This window comes from Mustela nivalis (genome assembly GCF_964662115.1).
Source record: "Mustela nivalis genome assembly, chromosome: 9".
Taxonomy (NCBI): Eukaryota; Metazoa; Chordata; class Mammalia; order Carnivora; family Mustelidae; genus Mustela; species Mustela nivalis.
The window spans coordinates 116,416,018-116,437,674 of NC_139028.1; the positions used below are offsets into that span (position 1 = coordinate 116,416,018).

General features: G+C 56.4%; 1 protein-coding gene and 1 long non-coding RNA gene across 5 annotated transcripts in view; both read right to left on the bottom strand.

Moving 5' to 3' along the window:
* The window catches only part of LTO1 (LTO1 maturation factor of ABCE1), a 112,927-nt gene that overhangs the window by 63,241 nt on the left and 28,029 nt on the right, over positions 1-21,657 (bottom strand). Inside the window, exon 4 of one of the 3 annotated variants that reach the window (XM_082749244.1) lies at positions 9,328-9,502. The exons of the other annotated variants lie outside the window; for them this stretch is intronic. Coding sequence (XP_082605370.1) covers positions 9,337-9,502 — 166 coding nt within the window. The 3' untranslated portion in view covers positions 9,328-9,336. Of the gene's footprint in view, positions 1-9,327; positions 9,503-21,657 lie in introns of those variants that run through there. 3 annotated transcript variants of the gene reach the window in all.
* On the bottom strand, positions 2,842-5,946 carry LOC309873506. Of its 2 annotated transcripts, none has more exons than XR_014316382.1 (2): positions 4,869-5,946; positions 2,842-4,783 (listed from the first exon to the last, which is right to left on the bottom strand). It is a non-coding gene; the product is annotated as an uncharacterized lncRNA (long non-coding RNA). The 2 variants fall into 2 exon arrangements; XR_014316383.1 differs by having other exon boundaries at positions 2,842-4,786.

Genomic DNA, 21,657 nt, shown 5'->3' on the forward strand with positions numbered 1-21,657 from the left:
GTCTGGGGGTTCAGGGTTTGGGTCCCAGATTCAGTTCCCAGCGGGATGTCCCGCGCTCACTCATAGCCACAAGGCACTTCCCACTCAGACTCAAACCTTAACGGGACGCTCAGGGAAGGGGAGCCAGGCTGGGGGGTGGGGGTGGCAACACCCCCAAAGAGGGGGTCGGGGGCAGTGCAGCCTGGGACATGAGCGCCTTTACTTCTCATGCTTGCAGAGGACTGTTTCCGTCTGTCCTGACTCCTCAGGTTTCCCTGACGACGGGCGAGCTGTTCCTGACCCTATCACTTGGGTGTTCCCGCCCCTTCCACAGACGGGCAGGAGCCCCCTCTCCAGGGTCCACTGGCCAGGACAGGCCTCAGGGCTCCAGCAGAACCGGCAGCGAAGTCCAGGGAGCCCTGCCTAAGAGATCAGGGCCCTTGGCAGCGAGGTGGGTTCCCATGGCCTCCGTGGGTCCAGGCAGCCTTCCTGGAAGAGGTGAGGCCCAGCAGGGCTCTGAAGAACACGTGGCATTTGGATGGACAGGCGATGGTGGGGTAGCGCTGAGGACCCCAGTGGGCCTGTCCCGTCAGGTGTATCCTGGAGACGTGACTGTCCACAATTTCTCCCTGAGGGTTTTCAACATTGCATTCATTCCAGTGACCGTGTCCTCCACACACGACACCCACACAGAATCATCTGGAATGCTTCTGACTTCAGGGCCTCGGGTGTGCACGTCTTACTCCTTGGGAGTGAAGAGACACCCAGGGCAGGGGCTCTGAGCCCTTTTAGTAACGTGGGATTTAGGGCAGAGTGTACAATGCTGCGGGAATCTCAGAATAACCCTTATAAATGCAAAACATGGCGCGTACAAGAGCTCAGAGGGAGAGGGGCGGGGGGAGGGGAGGGGGAGGGGCTGGGGAGGGAGGAGGGAGAATCCCAAGCAGACTCCCCGCTGAGCACAGAGCCCACCATGGGGCTCAATCTCAGGACCCCGAAGTCATGACTTGGGCTAAAACCAAGAGTCAGACACCCAACCAGTGGTACCCCCCAGGTGCCCCCGAAACATCCGTGATTTCCATTGGCAGAAAGCCCCTCATTCCGTCTCCACTGTGGTCCGCTGCCCACCTTCAAACTGCGCCAGTGCACTCAGAGCTGGGTGGAAACAAAGACACCACATTTGTCCCCTCCAAGTTCACAGACCCCAGGTGAGGGACCCCTGACCTGAAGCGGGTGTCGCTCTTCAGGAGCTGGGAGATGAGGGCCCAGATGCCGCTCTGTTGGCAGGTGGTGGTGCCAAGTGGCCGTCACCTCGTGCTTTGGGCTCAGGATGAGCTCCCGGGAAGATGCCCCGAGCTGGAAGCTGCCTGCACAGGACAGAGCTCTAGTGCGGCGTGAGACGGCGCTACATGCAGGAATGTAGGGTCCCTGCAGTTGACAATGGCTGACAGAGTCAGCTTGACACACACAGGGCATCCACTCCTAGGCAAGGACACAAAAGTGAATGAGAAGCTCCCCTTCTTTTGTTTTGTTTTGTTTTGTTTTTCAAGATTTTATTCATTGAGCTAGAGAGAGCCAGAGAGCAGGAGAACACGAGCAGGGAGAGGAGGAGGGGCAGCAGGAGCGGGAGAAGCAGACGCCCCACTGAGCAGAGAGCCCGAGGCGGGCTCGGTCCCAGGACCCTGAGATCATGACCTGAACTGAAGGCAGATACTTAACCCAGGCGCCCCAAGACGCTCCTCTTCTTTAAAAAAAAAAAAAAAAAAAAAAAGATTTTATTTATTCATTAGAAATAGAGAGAGTGAGAGCACAAGCAGGGGGCAGGCTCCCCACTGACCCCGGGATCATGACCTGAGCTTAAGGCAGACACTTAACAGACTGAGACACCTGGGTGCCCTGAGAGGCTCCCCTTCTTAAGAAGGTTCTCGTTTTACTGTTTGCAGAGAGTGGTCCTTGCATGAGGATCCAAAGAGGCAGTCAGCCTGGGCTGGGCACAGGTCAGAATTCCCCCGCCAGCCCCCAGAATCTCCGGTCTTTAGCCTCATCCATCCCATAAGACGTTGGCCCTACTGGAGAACCCTGGGCATCACCTCAGCGTCCCTGAAATAAACCCCAGGCTCCCTGACCTGGGACCCCACCTTCTCTGCTCTGGCCCAGCCCATCCCGGAAGTCACCCTCCGCCCCCACTTCCTCCGCCCTCCCGGCTCCCCCCACTCTTGCCCCCATCGCTTCCAAATGCACCCACGCGACAGTGCGTCCACACCCCAAAACCAGCCCGCCCTCTCCAATGTGCACCCCCCCACCTCTGCCTCGTTGTCTGTTTGTTGTTTTGTGACAGTTTGTAGAGATGCTTGTCCCCCTGGAGCTGGAAGCACCAGGCAGGGAAAAGGAAGGATGCCCTGCCCCGCCCCGCACGGGACGATGTCGAGGAGCTCTCAGGTGAGCCCTTGTCCCCAGGTGGGTGGCGGACGGAGGCACAGAGATGGGAGAAGGGCGGGGAGTCTCAGGAGGGCCCCATGAGCAAGGCGAGACAGGGCAGCCGCCACACGGGCCCCTCTGAGGTCTTGGGCCCAGCAGTAGGGGGTCCCCGAGGCTGGACCCGCCGTTCTCAGGCAAACCTGCTCCCCCTCGAAACCTCCAAAGCTAGGAAAGCCACAAAGTAGGACAAAGAAGCAGCTTGGGCATCTGTCCTCTGCCCCCCAACATGCACACCCTCGATCAGTTAAACAAAACCCGATTTGGATTGGTGACCACGCCTGGACCAGCCACGGGGGAAACTGCCGAGTCTGTTGACCAAAACAAGCCCATTTGCGAGTTGGCAGGTGGAATTTGCCCCGTGCAGATAAAAAGCCTGATTCGGGACCGTTTGAAAAGGTTGTTTGGATATTTTTATTGAGTGCCAAAGCAGGGCCGGGGGAAATGATTAAGTCAATAAAAATTTTTACTGAACGTAGTTAGAAACAACGGTAGTGCTTTAAAGCAATGACTCCCATTGAAGTTTTTAAAAACAGATTTTTACAAGTTGTTTTTTATTCTTTTTCATGTCCCACCCGCCCCCTTATTTTAAATCTTGCTCCATAAAAAGCCTTCTAAATTACTGTTAACCACATTATTTTTGGTCCTGAACCTTAATTTTGCCATAAGCCTAGGGGACGCTCCACTCCCCGATGTACAGATCCGGGACCGATTTCGCAGAGGGCGGCTCCGCGATTCTAAGACGCCTCGATGCCCATCTGAAGAAGCTACTGGGTAATAACCAAATCCCCCGAGGGGCCCAGGAGGCATTGGTGGAAGACCTAAGGCTACATCCGGCCCTCGTGATCGCTCAGCGGTCCGCCGGCCTCTCTCCCCATCGCCCCGGCCCAGCGCGGAGGCCGGAGGGTGAGGAGGAGCCCCGGGGGACCACGGAGCCAGGTGAGCCCAGGGGGGTTGTTGTGGACTGAATGTGTCCCCCCCGGAGCCCCTGCATTGAAACCCACCCCCCCATGGGTGGTCTCTGGAGCCAGATTTGGGGAGATGCTCGGGGTCAGACGAGGTCATGAGGGTGGGCCCCATGGCGGGACGTGCGCCCTCGTGAGGGGCAGACCAGAGCGCCCCCGCTTGCTCTCTCCATCATGTGAGCGCGTGCCAAGAAGGCGGCCAGCGGTAGACTCTGGAATTTGAAGACCTCCCCCAACCTGACGACCAGCGGGCTCATGGAAGCCCAGCCCAGGGCTCTCCATGGGTCCCGCCCGGCTTTCCCTTCTCTCCCAACTCCAGGCCCTTGGAAATGCCCCGCTGCTCCCTGGCCATCCCTCCTGGGTCACGTGTTCTTCCCAAACCAAATCAGGTCTCACTCTGCACCTGCGGAGGCGAGACAAGACAGAGATTCAGTGTCGAGCACAGTAATCCAGGCAGGGGTCCTTCTTGAAGCCACATGCAAAATGTGGCGGTGAAACGCTCATGCCTCAGTGCTTGGTGCGTCTGTCCACCCAGCAAGCAGGCCGCGAGGGGTTCCCCCAGGCCAGGCACTCCTCCGGAAGGCAGCGGCCGCTGAAGTCCGTCCTGAACACACCCAGCTCCTGCTCCATGGCGCTCACACCCAAGCAAATACCATAAGTGAGTGAATTGCAGAGCAGGTCAAAAGGCAATACACAAGGGCGTCCTCGAGGCTCAGTCAGTGAAGCAGCTGCCTTCGGCTCGGGGCATGATCTTGGAGTCCTGGGATCAAGTCCCACATCGGGCTCCCTGATCAGCAAGGAGTCTGTTTCCCCCTCTCCCTCTGCCTGCCTCTCTCCCCGCTTGTGCTCTCTCTCTCTCTCTCTGTGTCCAACAAATAAATATAATCTTTAAAAAAAAAAAAAAAAGGCAATACATACTAGAAAAAAACAAAGGGGCAGGGGGTGGCTCAGGCTGAGTGGAGGGGACGCACTGAGTGGGCAGGGCAGGGCAGGCTGCACTGACAGCAACGCATCGGAAGAGTTCAAGCCCGCGAGAGAGCCAGCTGTGCAGACAGATCAGGGAGACAGCCAGTGCGAAGGCCGTGAGGCAAGAGCGGGTCTGATGTGTTGGGGGACCAGCCAGGAGGCCAGCAGGGCCACAGGAAATCACAGCAGGGAAGGACAGAGCCAGTGGGAAAGGTAACATGGGGCAGGACCTGGGGGCATTGGATGGACTTGGGCTTTTCTCTGAGTGACATGGGGAACCGTCCGGAGAGGCTGCAGGGGACTGGAACCAGGCAGAAATGTTCCAGCTCTGTCTCCTTCCAGGCGCGTGAAAGGACAGCACCATCTCCCCACTGAAGGCCAGTGGCATGGCAGCATCCCTGCTGAGTGGACACTTGCAAAGTCAGAGCATGCTTCGTCTGGTACGTGCCCCCTTGTTCCCCCCTCGTGCCCCTCGTGACTCACCTGGCCTGGAACTGTGATGCCTGGGCCCCTGGGACTGCTTTGGGCCAAGCCCCTTGCTGACCCACTGGAAGAGAATGAACAAGAAGCCCATCTTGTCTCTGACACTGAGGCTGGTGATTTTGTCCCCACAGCAGGATGCAGCCTGACCCAGGGATGGAGGGACCATGCAGGAGGCCACGATCCAAGCCAGAGACCGCGGCAGCTTGGGCATGAAAACAGCAGGGGCGGTGGGAGGAGTCACCAGTGCCTAGATATATTCGGACAGCAGAGCTGAAAGGCCTCGCTGATGGACTGGACGTGGGTGTGAGTGGAACACGGGTCAAGGTGGACAGCACGGTTTTTGCTTGAACTGGAGGGATGGAACCAGGACCCGCCCCATGAGGAGGCTGCCAGTGAGGAGCTGGGGGTGGTGTCGGAGCCTGGACACGTTGGAGACATCTCAGCAATGTTAGGTCTGCAACGCAGACTAGGAGACCAGGGCAGATATCCAATGGCTATGCCACCCATGAATGTGGGGGTCCTGGGCCAAGTCCCAGCTGGACAGGTCCACCTCCGGTGGTCAGGTTACACGATTCTGGGGTTGGGGAGGGGCTGCTGGTCTTTGGGCCATCTGTGTCACCTGCGAGCCGCCCTTGCTGGCCATTTGAGGGGGAGCTCTACCCTGCCGTGCCAAGTGTGGATGACCTGAGTCCCACGCCAAAGCCCTCATCCGTCCCCAACACTGGCCTCCAGGTGCCACCCGGTCAGAGGCCTGCCACTTTCCTGGGTGCTGTAGAGGGACAGAGTGAGGGCCGTCCCCACTCTCAGAGTGCCTCCTCTTTACATAAAGCCCCAGTCTTGCCGGGCAGGTACAGCCACCTACTACAAACCCGAGCCTTGCCTGCTCTCGAGCAACTGCAACCCTTCCCTAAAACCAGAGTGAATGAGCCCTGGCCTGGGAGGGACAGAGGAGCCCCCACCTCCCTGCCTCTAGGACTCGCAAGCCCTTTGGAAGGAGAGACGGGGAAGGGAAAGGCAGCTCTCAGTCCGAGACTCTTCTAGAACAGCAAGAACACAGATTATTATCACAACACCTTAACCTTCCAGCTACGTTTACCACCTGCCCAAATCAGGGAAGATCATATCCTTCCAAGAATGAGTAATTCTTCCATTCCGTAAACGATTGTAAAAAACAAAACAAAACAAAAATACGAAAATGGGGCCCGCTGTAGGGGCACGCAAGAGTTTCGGATCAAATGAAAACAACAGTTGAAAACGTGCTGACTAGCCTCAATCACAAAACGGAGACTCAGAAATCCCGACACCAGCAGGAGCACCAGCCAGCGCCCACGCGGCCTGGGCTCCCGGGAACAAGCGGGTGCTGACGCGGGGTCTCGGCTCTGCAGAGCCCAGCGCGGTGGCGCAGGCAATTAGCAAGAGGGGAGCCCGCGGGAGGCGAGGCGGGGAACACCGCACCCTCAAAGTCATTGCTATAAAAAAATGCTTATTTTATTTCATTTTTGTTTTGTTTTGTAATTGTATCTATTTAGTTATTTGAGAGAGAGAAAGACAAAACAGAGACAGAGGGAGAGGGAGAAGCAGGCTCCGTGCAGAGCAGGGATCCTGACGCCGGGCTCGGTCCCAGGACCCTGGGATCGTGACCTGAGCGGAAGGCAGACGCTTAAACCCGCGGAGCCCCCCGCAGGCACCCCTGTTTTATTTCATTTCTAAACTGAATCTCACGTACCATAGTATTCGCTTTCCGGAGTACAACATAGCGATTCAACGGTAAAACGCCTTACCGGACGTTTCCCGCGGTGAGTCGGGTCACCGTCTGATGCCATTCGTCATCGGCGATATCAGAAGTGTATTCCCTATGCTCTGCTTTACAGCCCGGTGACTGACTTGTTTTTTAACGGGAAGTTTGAAGCTCTCAGTCCCCCCTGGGGAGGCCGTTCTTTTGCCCACCCCCCACCCCTCAGAATTAATTTTTAAAAATGCCAAACACAAGCGGGAACTCCTCACACTTAAAAAAAAAGAGAAGCGTCACCAGGAAGCAAGCAAGGCTTATCTTGAGATGAAGAGGCAATAAAGCAGGAACATCTATCATATTAGCATGAGAGGCAGTAAAAGGTCATTTCATTATCTCAGTAGACGTCAAGGGGGCATCTGAAAAAAAAAAAAAAAAAGTTGCCGTTTTAAAATCCCTGTGACAGGTCTTATTCTGAATGTGAGGACAACTGTGAATTTCAAAGCCAAAAGGCAGTCTTCCTGAATTAATAATTCATTAGCCCTGAACATCGAAATGGTCCCGCAGTGCGCCCCATCCAGGGACCGATCCCATTTTAATGTAAAGCCGGAAAGAGGGGGTTAGAGCTAACAAGAGAAGGAAAGAACATTTAAATATAGGAATAGAAGGCAGAAAAATGTTGGTTTTGTTGGAATATTGAGTACAAATTTAGGAAAGCCACCAGAGGGGTTAGTAAACTAATTCTGGAAGAAGTGGTACATTAAAAAAAAAAATGTACCAAATTTGTCTCTCATAAATATGCCACAACTAGAATACGCATGCACCATAAAAGAGATTTCAAGAGCGATCAAAGTCAAACAACTGAGTATCCATTTACTCGGGGAACACAAAATCCTTATTCATGATAAGACCCTACTAAGAAGAAAACAGGAAAACAAAAAGCAGAATTTTACGGTACTCCTGATGGGGAGCAGAAGCACGGGCACGGTGATGAGGGGGTCCTTGCAGACAGACAGGTGGGAGCTGCTGGCTAAAAATCCAGGAACTTCACAAGCCGTTGGTGACGTCATACTGACCCTGAACGCAGCACCGTGGGGTTATCTACACCACGGAGATCAGCAGAAGCCACGAATCGGGGCTTCTCTTCCCTAAAAGCCGCTTTCTCTGCACACCATCCAACTGAGTGAAGCCCAGAGCTTTTTTTACTGGTAATTTTAGGAATATGATAAATTCATGGTGAAATTCTAAAACTGCCCTTGAAATCCCGAAATGCCTCTTGAAGCCATCAGAAGAAAGGACCACAGAGGGCACCAGGTGTGTGCACACACACGCGTGTGATGGCTTAAAGAATTTATTTTTTTTTTTAAAGATTTTATTTATTTATTCGACAGAGAGAAATCACAAGTAGGCAGAGAGGCAGGCAGAGAGAGAGAGAGGAGGAAGCAGGCTCCCCGCTGAGCAGAGAGCCCGATGCGGGACTCGATCCCAGGACCCCGAGATCATGACCTGAGCAGAAGGCAGCGGCTTAACCACTGAGCCACCCAGGTGCCCCTGGCTTAAAGAATTTAAAGTTCAGAAGGTTGGCAAACATGAATACAGACACAGAGGGAGGTCTGGCAAGAGCCACAAAATATTACCAATGGATCTGGGTGGCGAGACTGCCGTTGGTTTTTTTTTTTTTTTTTCCTCCTTATTTTTTCTTATTTTTATTTTCCATTAGAAACATGTATTACTTACATGTTGGGAAAACACATGTTTCATTTTTTTAGATTTGCTTTAACAAGCTGGAGGAAAACAGAACAGCATTTTCCCATCCATGCAAAGGAGAGGAATTCTGACCAAAAAAAGATGAGGCGGTGGGGGAGGGGGAGGCGTCTCATTGGAGACAAGATGGAGAGGCTTGAATACATTAAAAAAACAAAATTAACTTCTTACATAATCATATGGATGATGAAATGCGAAAAGAGCAGGAGCCGGTGGAAAGCAAGGAATTGCCGTGAGTCAAGATGGTTGACTCTCCAGGTCTGCGAAGGCATGATCACTATGGCATATGCGAGGTCAACATCCTGCTTCAACTTAACAAGTGATCAAGGAGGAGGAAAATACAAGGTCTACACCAGAAAATTCAGAAAACAAATAGGCACATGGGGAAAATGTGAAGCTTCGTCACTAGCCGTTAAAGAAATTAACCCCAAACAATATGGAAGCCTCATTATTTGGGCTGTTGATTCAGCCAAACAGAAACAAAGTGGTGGGACCCTGTGGCTGGGGGTGGGGAGCGGCGGGAAAGCAGTGCCCCTCCACACGCTGGCGATGCCTGCCATAATCTGCTTCTGTCTGGCAAGTCCTCCAACTGCCCTTTTTGACCTACGGCGAAGAGACAAGCTATTTATACTCTTTTATACGACTTTCAAAAATATGGTCCGAGGTTATAAACTTTTGGAACTCTGCTCCAGGATGTCAGTAGATGTGTCATTAAAAAAAGTGTTCTGGTCACAAGCAAGCATGGTCCTGCAGTGCAGGACTTCTCAGTGCCTTTACAGGCAATGTGTACTGAGAACCTCCAAGAGCAGGTAGCCCTTAGCCAATGGATTTGGCCTCGGAATCCTTTTGTGATAACTACTGACACCTCACAGTGCACAAGGTGCTGGGAATCACTGAAAATAAGAGAAGCATAAGAGAATAAGAAACCATCTGAGGTTACCCCAGCCTAGGAAGGCTTACCAAATTCATCTGTATTTAGTAAGAATCCCGAGGCTGAGTCCTCTTGCACTGGCCAGGCAGCGAAGCAGGCTTTTTCCATTTCTGCGTGAAGTCGCTGAACAGAGTTGAGCAGGAGAGCGAGCTGCAGCCACGTGCTGGAGTCTTGTTTCCCCCACTGTCATTGCTCAGGATCCCCGTTTTACTGGGAAAACCAGAGACGTTATCAAAAATCACCTGCCCCGCCGAAGTCAAACCAGAATGTATACTTAGCACTAGATGTCCGCCTGTCTCTGTTAACCTTTAGGAAGGGGAGGAAGCAGAGTCTGCTTCCCCAGTGATGGTGTCTGCTCCGCTGGCCAACCGACCCCCGATTACATCTGACCGCGCTAAATAAACTCATTCATGTCTTTTCCAGTGGCCTGTGTCGCCGGCCTGTTGGCCTCCTGTCTCCCAGGAAGCGTTCCTACTTAAAATTTTTGATCTTCTCCCAGCCCAGTGGAGGCGAGCAGGGAATTCACCCCACATGGGCCCCATCGTAAGGCAGGAGGAGCTGAACCGGAGAAACACAGGAACAAAACCAGAGCCTCAGAGACTGAACAGGTGCCAACCGATGGCAGGCATTCTCGAAGGCGACGGTGGTGAACGCAGGCCCAGGGGACCCTGCGGGGACCCACAGCGGGTCGGGATTCCTCTACCACGCCCCCACCCTCTCCCCTCCAACCATTTCCTCTGTCCTCTCAATTCCCCCTGCAACATTTCACACACGTGCGTGGGTGCGCACACACACACGAACACACGCGCGCACGCACACGCCCACTCTCAGCAGCCTGACCTTGGTGATTTAGGAAGCAAGAGAAACATATTGAAGGGGTCACTAGCCAGAAAGAGCTCATGTGTTCCCAGTGACATTCAAATGACCCTGGCCATCAGGAAGATCTCTTGGGATAACTGTCCAAACCGGACTGGCCCGTGGCCACCACGCTCTCTTCGAGCCAAAAACAGGCCTTCTTCACCCTCAGCTCTGCTGATTCCTTCATCCCTTGGCCCAGCATACCTATGCAAAGGCTCTACGGCGTGCAGGACCCCAGGGTGGGGTAGGGAGCCTTCCCATCCTGCCAAGGACACAGATAATCTCTGACACCAACGTCTAGCAAAAACGAATGCCAACAGCGGTGTGCATTACAACTAGGTGATACACAAGACCAGTGGCTTATATTTCCAGATTTTCGAAGCCAGCCAGGAAAGGGCCGAGCCCCACCATCTGTGTGCGAACACAGGAGCAGAGCGTCTGACCCGCCGCTGGGACGGACGGCTGTCTGGGCGGGCTGTGCTCTACGTCTGGTTGCAGGCGGAGGTTTGCAAGTTTATCACATTAATGGTGCCTGAGACCTCGAATCCAAATTACAGGCCGAAGCCACAAAATTGCCTCCCCATCAGAGGCCTCTTGCTGAACGCCTCCACAAACACCAGTGCCCCTTAATCAGGGTCGAGGGGATGGGCCGACGTGCTCAGCTATGGGGCACACGCTCATTTTCCCAATTTTGCGAAGTTCCCGGGCAGTCTCCCTGTAATTTTCCTCTCTCGTCTTTTGAGGAGGTTTTGTGCATTGAAAGCCCAAGTCTACAGCAACAAACACCCACGCTGAGAGCACTGGCCAGAGGCTGGCTCTGCCTCCTGGGACGTCGGAGTGGGCTAGCTGGTGGCCCCGGAGCTCCGATGTGGGGCCCCTCGGCAGGGGGAGCCTCTGGGCTTTCCTGACTTCCAAGAACTGCTTTTGCAGACAGACTCCCCCCACCCCCATCCCCGCCCCACAGCCCACCTCTGAGAGCTGGTTTTCCAAACTCCAAACCTCCCGAAAGAGGTCTTCCCTGGGAGGCCAGCCACATGCGGTCTCTCCTGCCCGGAGCTCCTGGGAAGGCTGGGATGGCGGTGGGAGGTGACAAGTAGGTCACCCTGTAGGACGTAACTCCCACCCAAAGCACCCAGCGGACTGAGAGGTGCCCACCGTGGGAGCCGATGGGGGGAGCCAAACACGGAGCGGCTTTCCGAAGAGTCTGCCTTGCAGCTGCGTCTTGCTTGGAAGGCCCAGGTGTGATGCCCTTGGGAGCAGGGGACACCCTTGCACAGGGCAGCTGAAGGTCAAAGGCAGACATAGAGGAGTGGTAGGCATGGAACGACGGGAGTGGAGGGACCCCCGGGATGAGTGGGAGGTAGGGGAGAAGCTGACGCATATGCGGTCTGGGAATGGGGCCGATGATCGTAGCAGGTGGGCTTGGGGACACACTGAGGGCCCCTGAGCACAGAGTGGCATCGTAAGGGAGAGTCCTCCAGTGCGTCAGGCAAGGCAGTGGGGAGAGGCAGCAGACACGCACAGAGCCCGGTGGCTCTAAGAGTCACAGGGGCTCCTCTACTCTACCGGGCAGTTCTAGAGCAATCTTGGCGTTGAGTGATGTCAGTGTTCCAGCTCAGTTCTCCTCCGGTTCTGTGCTGGCTGTTCTGGGTCTCGGCTCCACACAAATTATAGAATCAGTCCGTTGACACTGGCAAAACAGCTCGCGGGGACTCGGAATGTCACTGCCCCGGACGTGCAGACCACGCCGGGGAGAGCCAACATCTGGTCAACGCGGCGTCTTCCCGTGTGTGGACGTGAACCTCTTGTTCCTTCATTTAGTTCTCTCGTACCATGCATCAGAGTTCGGAATTTTTCGCCATGTAGATCTTCCACGTATCGCGTCAGACGTACTCCTAAGTGTTTCGCTTTGAGGGGGTGGGGGTGGGTGCTCCTGTAAGGGGAATTACGTTTTTAATTTCAAATTCCACTTGTCCATTGTCGGTACAGAGAAAAGCCACTGACCTTCGTGTGTCAAGCTCGCACACAGCCTGCAACTCTGCCACGTGCTCCTGCGCTCCAGGCCACGACCCAGATGTTTCCCACATCCCTTCCACTCACAGCCCCCGGCTGGGACGTGGTCTCGGGGCCGCCCCCAGCCGCGGGGGAGGCCGGGAAGTGTAGTCATTGGCTGAGTAGTGAGCGCCCCTGAAAAGTTCCGTGTCTGCGGGAAGGAAATGAGTATCAGAGGACCCGGCATGGGACCTGCCACAAGACCTCCTGTGCGTGGCCTCTCCCATGCGATGCTGTCGACGCCGCCGCTTCTGGTCCGGGGCTGGGGCGCGCTCTGGGCCTGGCCCGTCAAGGCATCCTTATTTATCCTACAGCAGTAACGCCGCGATCAGGGAACACACGTCTCCCAAGCGCTGCACGAATCCTTGGAGAATTCAGAGGGCTCTGTCCTCCACACCAAGGGAGGACTGAGGCTCTTTTCCACACCAGCCCAGCCGGCCGCAGACGGGAGCGCGTTTCCCAGTTGAGCCGCCTCTGGGGGTTCCCTCTGGCACCTCCTCCTGCTTGCTGTCGTGTGCCATCTTAGGAGGAAAAACCTGGGCTTCTTCGGCTCCTCTGCGGTCACCGCCCGGTGCTAGAAGGCCTGGCCTTGCATTTCCAAGCCATTTCCAAGCCGTGTTTACCCGGAGGGCCCGGGAAACTCTACCTAAGACACCGGCCTTCCATCCTCTGTCTGTTAGAAGAGAGGTCGTGTGAGAGTTGAGGAGGACGCTTGGGGGCTGGTGCCTGAGGAACCCCAGGAGTCAGGATCAGGTGTTCCAAGGACAACCACGGGGGCCGGGGACACTGGAAAACAGCTCGGTGTCCCCAGCATCGTATCTGGTCAGATTCATTTTGGGGGTTATAAAACAACATTTGTTCATAAGGGAACACAGCACGCAGACTCTAAAACTAGAATACAGAAGGAAGGGGAAAGAAATCATTCCCATCACCCCAAAAGTCCCAGCTCCGTCCAACCTGTCCTTTGTCCTACAAACCAGCAACGTCTGTCCTATGGTTGATGACGCCCATACACGTTTGTAGCTCGCCTTTTGCCCTTAATCTTCTTCCATCCTCCGGACATACCATAAGCTACTGTTCCCGGCTAGGGGACATGAGCGTTTCAAGGGCGACTCTTAGAGAAATGAACTTGGCATTGAGGGGGCGGGTCTCGCTGCTGCTGGCGAGCGTGCTCAGCCCTAGGCGCCCTCCCCATCGAGTTTTGGTGGCAAGCAAAAAAAATCAGCATTGGTGGATTTAAGTAGAAAAAGAAAACCAGAGAAAACAGGCAACAATTGGGGAGGTAGGACAGCCTGAGTCGCACCCACGCCACACCCCACGCCCTGCCCCAGGAGGCCCCTGGACCACTCCCACCCTGGACTCTGTGGCATAACTGACATCGCCCAGACCCCACCACCAGACCCTGTGACCTCGGCTGGAAAGCCCTAACCCAGTGGGACAGGACAGAAACAGGCCCACACTTGCACGCTCACCGGACTTAGGACAAAGTTACCACCATCGAGCTAGAGAGAAAGGACAATGCTTCTTAGAAGCGGGGCTGGCTTCGGTGGATATTCACATGGAAAAAAAGAAGCCTTGACCCTCACCTCAGAGCAGGCACAGCTCAGCTTCAGGTGGACTGTGGCCCTGGAAGTGAGGTGAAGCAACGGGCCTGCTAGCCTCTCCCACTGCGCCCAGGGTCCCCACCTGTGCCTGGAAGCCCCACCCGGGTCCACGAGCCTCCGGGATGGCCTCTTACGTCATTAATGTCCTTGTGCAGTTCCCGCGCGTGCGCGCGCACACACACACACACACACACACACACTGTTCTAGGATTGGTCTATGTGAGCAACAGCATGTGGTAGAGTGAGAGCATGTCACTCTCATGCGGACAGCACGGAAGGTGGGCTGTCTCCGTGGTGGGCTGTCTCCGTGCTGCTCCGGGAGCAGCTCAGATCACCTGTGCGGGAGCACCAGGACCTGTGGTGGACTCTCCCACAGGCACGTGAAGGCGCACCCCGCTCCGAGCCCCCCGGAGCCGGATGGCTTGGCCATGCTTCTCCTAGATCCCTGACCCGCAGACACCGCATAAGAGTCACTTCGCTTGTTTGATGCTGACGGTTGCACTCGTTTGTTCGGCAGCAGTAGCTAACTAATACACACATGCACAGCCCAGGGCAGGTTCTGGGGCGGGGTGGGGGGTGTTCCTGCTCCCCAGCCACCAGCCATTGCCCTGCTACAGGACTCAGTGCTGGGTGTGGGGGGGCTGGGGGCCATGTCCATGTGTTCCACTGGAAGGCAGGCTCCTGGGGAGCAGGGATGGTGCCTATTCTGGGCGGAAGCCCCAGGAATGGGGAAGACAGAGGCACGCGGCAGGTTCACTTGAATCCTCTGCTGGCCCCGGGAGGGACCACCTTCTCCAGCTGCCCCGCCCCTCGACGAAAGAGGAGACTCAGGTCCCCGAGTTGGTAAGATATGCTGGAGGGAAGGGAGGAGATTGGGCTCCCATCTCCACTGAGGTGTGGGAATGTCCGTAGCTTTCTGATATCACGGTTCCTGCTCTTCATACTGCTCCAGAGCCAGGACGGAGAACACGCATCAGGGGATCGACAGGGCCAACACACCCCCAACTCCCTAACCACAGCGGGTCTGCGGCCACATGCGCTCGGTCCCAGGGCGAGTCAGCTGCCCTGGGCTTCCTGCAGGGACTGAGAATGGGAAAAAGTCTGGAAGCATGGCCAAGAGGATTTTCTCCTTTTACAGGCTGAGCCCCGGGTTATGTCTGAGGTGCTAAAAGCATGGGTTGAGTCGGCAGGAGTCAGAGCCGAGGCCTCGCAGATGCCCGAGCCAGGGTCACCGGTAGTGTCCCCCCTCCCTGCTGACTTCACAGAGCATGGCCCTTCAGGCGGTGACTTAGGACAGTGCGCTGTTCTATGGAGGCTCTTACATCGGAGAAAAAATCTCCCCTTACAAATGCCTGTGGTTCCAGACTTGGTGAGCTCCCTGCTGAAGGAGTAGGAGGAGAGCCCAAAGGACAGACAAGGGCGAGGCGGGAGGCGAGAAGAGCTCAGAGATCCTCTCCGGAAGCGGCGGGGTCGGTCCCAGGGTCCTGGGGAGCTAAAGCCCCAAGGTCTTCCCCCAGGCGAAGGCGCTCAGAATGGGCCTGGCCACACGGGACGTGGGAGAGCATCCGCACAAAACCTTGCTCACAAGTGCCCACAACAGCGTGATTCCCACAGAGGAGGGGGAAGAGGAAAACCCCCCCGACTGCCCTTGGGCACGGGGCTTCGTTCCGGGGGGACGGAAGGGTTCTGCAGGTAGATCTGGGCGATGGGCGCGCACCTCTGGGAATACACTGAAAACCACTGGCTTGTCCCCTCTCAATGGGTAAACTTGACGCTGCGGAAACTGCATCTCAATAAAGTCGTTTTTTTTTTTTTAAAGATTTTATTTATTTATTCGACAGACAAAGATCACAAGTAGGCAGAGAAGCAGGCAGAGAGAGGAGGAAGCAGGCTCCCCGCTGAGCAGAGAGCCTGATGTGGGGCTCGATCCCAGGACCCTGGGATCACGACCTGAGCCGAAAGCAGAGGCTTTAACCCACTGAGCCACCCAGGCGCCCCTAAAGCCATTTTTAAAAAGTGAACCTTGCAATCCCCAGGCACTTTGTCATTCGCCTCTTGCCCCCACCCACCCCCGACCTCCCTATTTTAGACTCAGAGCCAACAGGCATCCCAGCCCCACCGTGGCCACAGGATCCTGCTGGCCTCGACTTCTCCATCTGTAAAATGGGGATAAAGGGACTGTCCCCAGAGCGGCTGTGAAGGTGCAGGCGGGGCACTCGGTCAGCAGCTGTCACAGCCCTGCTGTCCCCAGTCCCAGCTGCCCGCCCCAGCTCTGGGTGAAGCCCGGGCAGGAGAGGAGCTGCTTCCCAGGGCGGGCGCCTCACGTGCCCAGCCCCTGGCCTTCCCGGCTGGCCCTCCGCACCCTCCGGCCTCCTCACCTTTCATTTCTTCTTTCCAAACGGCCTATTTCTAGGACCTTGAAACGCATGTGGGAATTCTCTGGGGGCGGGGAATCTGGGTGGCCAGGAACTCAAGGTGGGTTCGTGGGGTGGGTGAGACCCTGGAAGGGGGGGTTGTCTTCTGGGGGCCTCCCACCCCCCTATGGGGGATCTCACACTTGCAGTTGTGAGTCTCACCTGGGAAGCCACAAGGTGATCCGAGACTTGCCACCTTTCGACAACTCCAAAAACGGCAGAGCGGAGAAGATCCTCACCCTGTACAGAGCAACGAAAGGAAAACCTTCCCTTTGGCTGGAAGAATGTCAACGCTGCTTGTACAAGCCTTTGATTTTCAAAATAAATGGGAAGGCGAGTTGGCTGGGTCCTAGCGAAGGAGGTGTGCCTCACGCCCACTCACGGGTCCTCCGGGGGCTGGATTCAGGGGGGTCTTTGCTCCTGAGGACGGCTCCCTGGATTCCGCTCCCCTGATTTGTTTAATCTTTGCGGAGACCCTGCCAGGTCTGCACTGTCATTCCGTGTGTTTTGCAGGTGAGGGAACAGACGCTCAAAGGTGGGGAGGTCACACACATGGGCCGCGGTGGAGCTAGGACTAGGAAGAACTGTTTCCAGAGCCCACACTCCATACCCCTTTGCCTTTGAGCTAGCCAAACCCCAGCAGACTCTTAGCTCAGACTCTTAGCTATTGAGGGAAGTGTAGACCCTGCCCTGTCTCCCCTCAGGGTTTTCTCTGGAACATTCTCTCCTCCCTCTTTGCCTGCTCATTCTCTACGCTTCCGCATTCCTGGGTGAAGCCTTTCTCTTCACCCCCATCAGAAAGCTAGTGGCCATCAGACCGCTCAAACTTCCACTGTTGACCTCTGAAGGGGAGTGAGCAAGGCAAGGACCAGAGTAGCTTACAGAAGGCACCTGCCAAATTGGCCATGAACTCCCATGTAAAGCAGCATTCCGTGTGTTATTTCTCCAGTGTCTGTGGGAAGCCCTGGAGCACGGAGGCCGTAACTCAGTCATGTTTGGGGCCCGACTCCCTGCCCCTCAACAGCTCATAAGGCCTGATTCAAACCAAACACAGGGATTTACACACCCCATGTTTCCCCCTCTCCCTAGCCCTAGTGGGCTGAACAGTGTCCTCCAAAAAGCTGTGTCCACCTCCTAACCACCAGAGCCTATGAATTTGACCTTATTTGGGAAAAAGAAAGTCCTCACAGATGTGATCCAGTGAAGGATCTTGAGATGAAATCATCTTGGGTCATTCGTGTGGGCCCTAAACCCAACAGCCAGTGTCCTCATAAGAGACAGGAGGAGAGAGAACACAGAGAGGAGCGGCCACATGAAGACAGAGGCAGAGGCCAGAGGGCTGCGTCCACCAGCCCGGGGGACCCCGAAGCCCCTGAGGCTGGAGGAGCAGGGCGGACCCTTTCCCGGTGCCTCCAGAGGGAGCACAGTCGTGCATCCTGATTTTGGACTCTGACTTCCAAACTGTGACAGAACAAGTATCTGTCATTCTAAGCGTCCCCCCGTGTGTGGTCCTTTGTCCCAGGGGTCTCCTCGGGGCCAAGGAGAGGTTGAGGCTCCAGGTGCAGGGTGAGCACTCCGCTGGCCCACCCCGCCTCACTCCTTCTCTCTGGCATTGGTCAATCTTCAGTGGCCGTCGGGGCTGGATGTAATACTGAGTTCCTTACTTAGGACTCAGCTCCAGGTCCTAATCCCACTGCCTACCCCAAGGACTTAGAAGCCCTTCCCCGAACCTCTAGCCTCTCCAGGTCTCCCTACCATCTCCCAAGTCATGTGGCTGCCCAGGCGCCCCCATGAGTCGGCCCCCCCACCCCATAGGTAGGTACCACCTCCACAATGGCAGGTCCTAAGGCCCTCTATCCCCATGAGGCTAAATGTTTTAAGCCGGGCCTCCCCAACCCTCCCCGCCCCCTCTCACTGGAGCAAGACCCGTAGGCTCCCAGGGTCAGGTTCAAGGCTTCCTGAGAGTTGCACCTGTCTGTTTCCAGCCCTGTCACTGACCCACACCTTTGGACAGTTTCCCTTGGGATCACCCCCCCACCCCCTCGAGTAGAGAGTGGCTCCTTCTGTGTGATAGGGTGACAGGTACAAGTTCTGGTCACCCAGAGACCCGAGCAGCGCCGTAGGGTAGTGGCCCTCTTGGACCCAGCCAAAACCCCCCTACTTTTATATCTGTCCCTCACCCTTGCATTGACATTTGTGCCCTTAATTAACGTCCTTATCTTTTTTTTTTTGGTGAGAGCGTGCCTGCAGGTGCGTTTGAGCAGGTGGAGGGCCGGAGGGAGAGGGAGAATCTGAAGCCGACTCCATGCCTGAACATGGAGCCCAAGGTGGGGCTGGATCTTACCACCCTGAGATCACGACCTCAGCCCAAATCAAGGCTCTGATGCTCAACCAACGAAGCCACCCCAGGTGCCCCAGTGCACTTACTTTATAAAGAAACCTTTTGGCTTGGGTGGCTCAGTGTGTTAAGCCTCTGCCTTCAGCTCAGGTCATGATCTCAGGGTCCTGGGATTGAACCCCGCATCGGGCTCTGTGCTCAGCAGGGAGCCTGCTTCTTCTCCCTCTCTCTCTCCCTGCCTCCCTGCCTACTTGTGCTCTCTCTCTGTCCAATAAATAAATAAAATCTTAGAAAGAAAGAAAAGAAAGAAACCTGTTTACTCCTTTTCCAGGTTGAGAAGGAAGAAGGGAAACCTAATGTTCAACTTTTTTTTTTTTAAATTTAAAAATACATTGGATGATTTAAATCTCATGCGCACAGACAGCTCAGGAGAAGCCAGCAAATAAAAGCAAGTTTGTAGACTAGAAAGTCATTTTTTCAAGAAATTCTCTTTCTGGTAACAAACTGAAAAATGTTTAATCAATTCCACACACACCGCGCCTCTCATGGCCTTCATTCTGCGCAAGAACCAATACATGAATGAACACATCGAGCGGACGTGACATACACCAGGGCTTCCTGCTAACCGCTTCGCACATACTACCTTAATTACTCTGCTCTGCGGCCTTGGAAGAGGGCAGTCACACCCCATTTCGCAGATGAAGACAAAGATCTACCCCAGAACACAGAGCTCCTGGAAGACGCAGGTCCCGAGGTGATACTCCTGACAGTGCACTTGAACCCTGAAAGAGGCACAGCCTAGGGGCTTAAACAGCGGACATCACGGTTCTCAGCAGTGTGAGCCCAGATAAGGTGCCTCAGTTTCCCCACCCGCCCACTGTGTTCTTGGGGGTTTGTTTAGAAGATTAAATGCATGACAACGACGAGCTTGGGGTTGGGGTGACTCGCAGGAGTTGTGAGAAACGAGGATGGGTCCGTGAGCGGAGGCTCGCTCTCCAAACCCTGCAATAGCCCAGATTCTGAGCAAATGGGCAGGGGCCTGTGTCGCTGTCTCGCCGCAGGGCGGTGGGGGGGTCCGGTGCTGGACCACGTTTCTGTGTCCTCACGGAGATCCTCACGCGCTCCGGCGCGGCGAGTGCGCGCCTTCTCCAAGCCTTACGGTAAGCGCGGCGCGCGGAGCAACCACGTGGCGGCGGAACCGAGGCCGGGCGGGAATGTGCGGAATGCGCCGCGCGGCCACGCGCTGCTCCGGAGCCAAGACCCAGGTTCCCGCGGCGCGCGCCCTTGGCTCCCTTGGCTCCCGACTCTCCCTAATCCGACCGCACCCCCAGTCCCTGCCGGATCGCCCGGACACGTGGGAGTAGGTCGAGTCCCGCGCAAACAAGCCCCCTGGCGGGGTTTGGGGACCGAGCGCAGCGCATCGGGCTCCTCGGACTCCGCAAGCCCAGAGCTCCCCAGAGGGTCCAAACCCGCGGCCGCTGCCACCAATCCAGACGGCACGAGGCGAGGGGACCTAAAAGCAGGGGTGTAGGGCGTTGGGTATGCCACCCCTCTCCCTGCACCTGGATAAGAATTTCCTTTCCTTTTTCTCTCTTGGCAAGTGTCTGGAGCCCCAGAACTCGGAGGTTCCCCATAATAAACGGGCCGTCCCCCCGGCCATTCCCCACCCCCAACCCCCAAGGCCAAAGCGAAGGATGGAATAGCTCTCGCTTTCGGGCATTCCAAGGGCACAAAAAGCAGGCACGAGGACGTGGTTACATCCCAACACAGCCTCCGGGAAAGCGCGGGGATGGGGAGGGAGTGACCAATCCTCCCGGCGAATGAGGGGGCGTCGAGCCCTAACCCGGAGGCGGGGAGTAGGGGGTGGGGGCGGGGAACATTGCGGGAGCCCGAAGGGTCTTAGTACGGGCCCTTCTTGGGGAAGGTCCGGCTTCAGCTAGCCAGCGGGCTGGGTACCGAGCCCCTCCACCCACCCACGCGAGTCTCTGCAGGGGTGCTCCGCGCGCTCGCTGGGGGCGGGGTCTGTTCCTCCTCGGGTAGGCCGCAGCCCAACTTGGCCCAGGGAGACACGGATGGGACTTGGCCTCCTAGGTCATTACCCCCCACCCCCAACCAATTTCTTTGCTTCGGTTGGAGGTGGTTATCTGCTCGGTCCCGGCGCCCATTCCACGGCACTTGGCTAGAGACGGGCCAGGGACCTGAGCCAAGAGGCCAGGGAATTCCTAGCGAATTGGGGGGTTTCATATTGCTCCGGACACCAGGCTATGCTTTTTGAGGGACGAAGTTCAAGGAGTTAGATGTTTTCACCCCTAAAAGTGCACCTTCTCCCTAGGGAAACCAGAGGCGTTGTGAGCCGCCGCCCCCCCACCCCCGGCACCACCTGTTGGGGTTTGCTATTTAACTCCGGGCACACCTTGCCCACGGCCCTCGGAGCTCGGGGAGGAGGGTCCCGTCCTCGCATCCTGCCAGGCCGAGGTCGGGGGCTCGGGCAGGGAGTTGGTCTGTGCGTGGCTGAAATTAACTGATCAGGGGCGAAAACAAGTCCGTAGCTTGGGACGGTGGGAGGTACGGCTGCCTCTGTTCCCAGCGTGTGGCTGTCCCTGGTGGGCGCCGGACCCAGAGCTCGTCCCGACGCTCCCCGCAGCTTTGGAGCGCCAGAAGCCCGCCGGGTGCAGCCCTGGCGGAGATACTCAGCGCGCGCGCCCCCAGGAGGCCAGCAGGGTGGGGGAAGGGGAGGGGACCCCAGCGCCCTGGGACCCCGTGGCCCGCATTCGGAAGTTTTCCTGACCGACTTAATGGCTGTACTTTCAAGTCGCCGCCAGGTATGCGGCTGCAGGTGACCCCATCTGGGTGCGCCCCCTCCGGTCCCGTAAGGGGTGGGCGGCTGCGGGAGGTCGAAGTCGGTAGGAGATCTCCACTGGGGCCTGCGCCCCTTCCCCAAAGCCCCCCGCGGGGCGGGGCGCAGCCGCAGTGCGCGCAGGGGTCAGCGCCGCGGCGGGCCGGTTCCTGAATGAACGCGCTCCCTTCCCCCGCCTGAATGAAGGTTCCCACAGCCAGGGATGGTGGCAAACGCGCCTGCCGCGGAATTCGCCCTCTCGG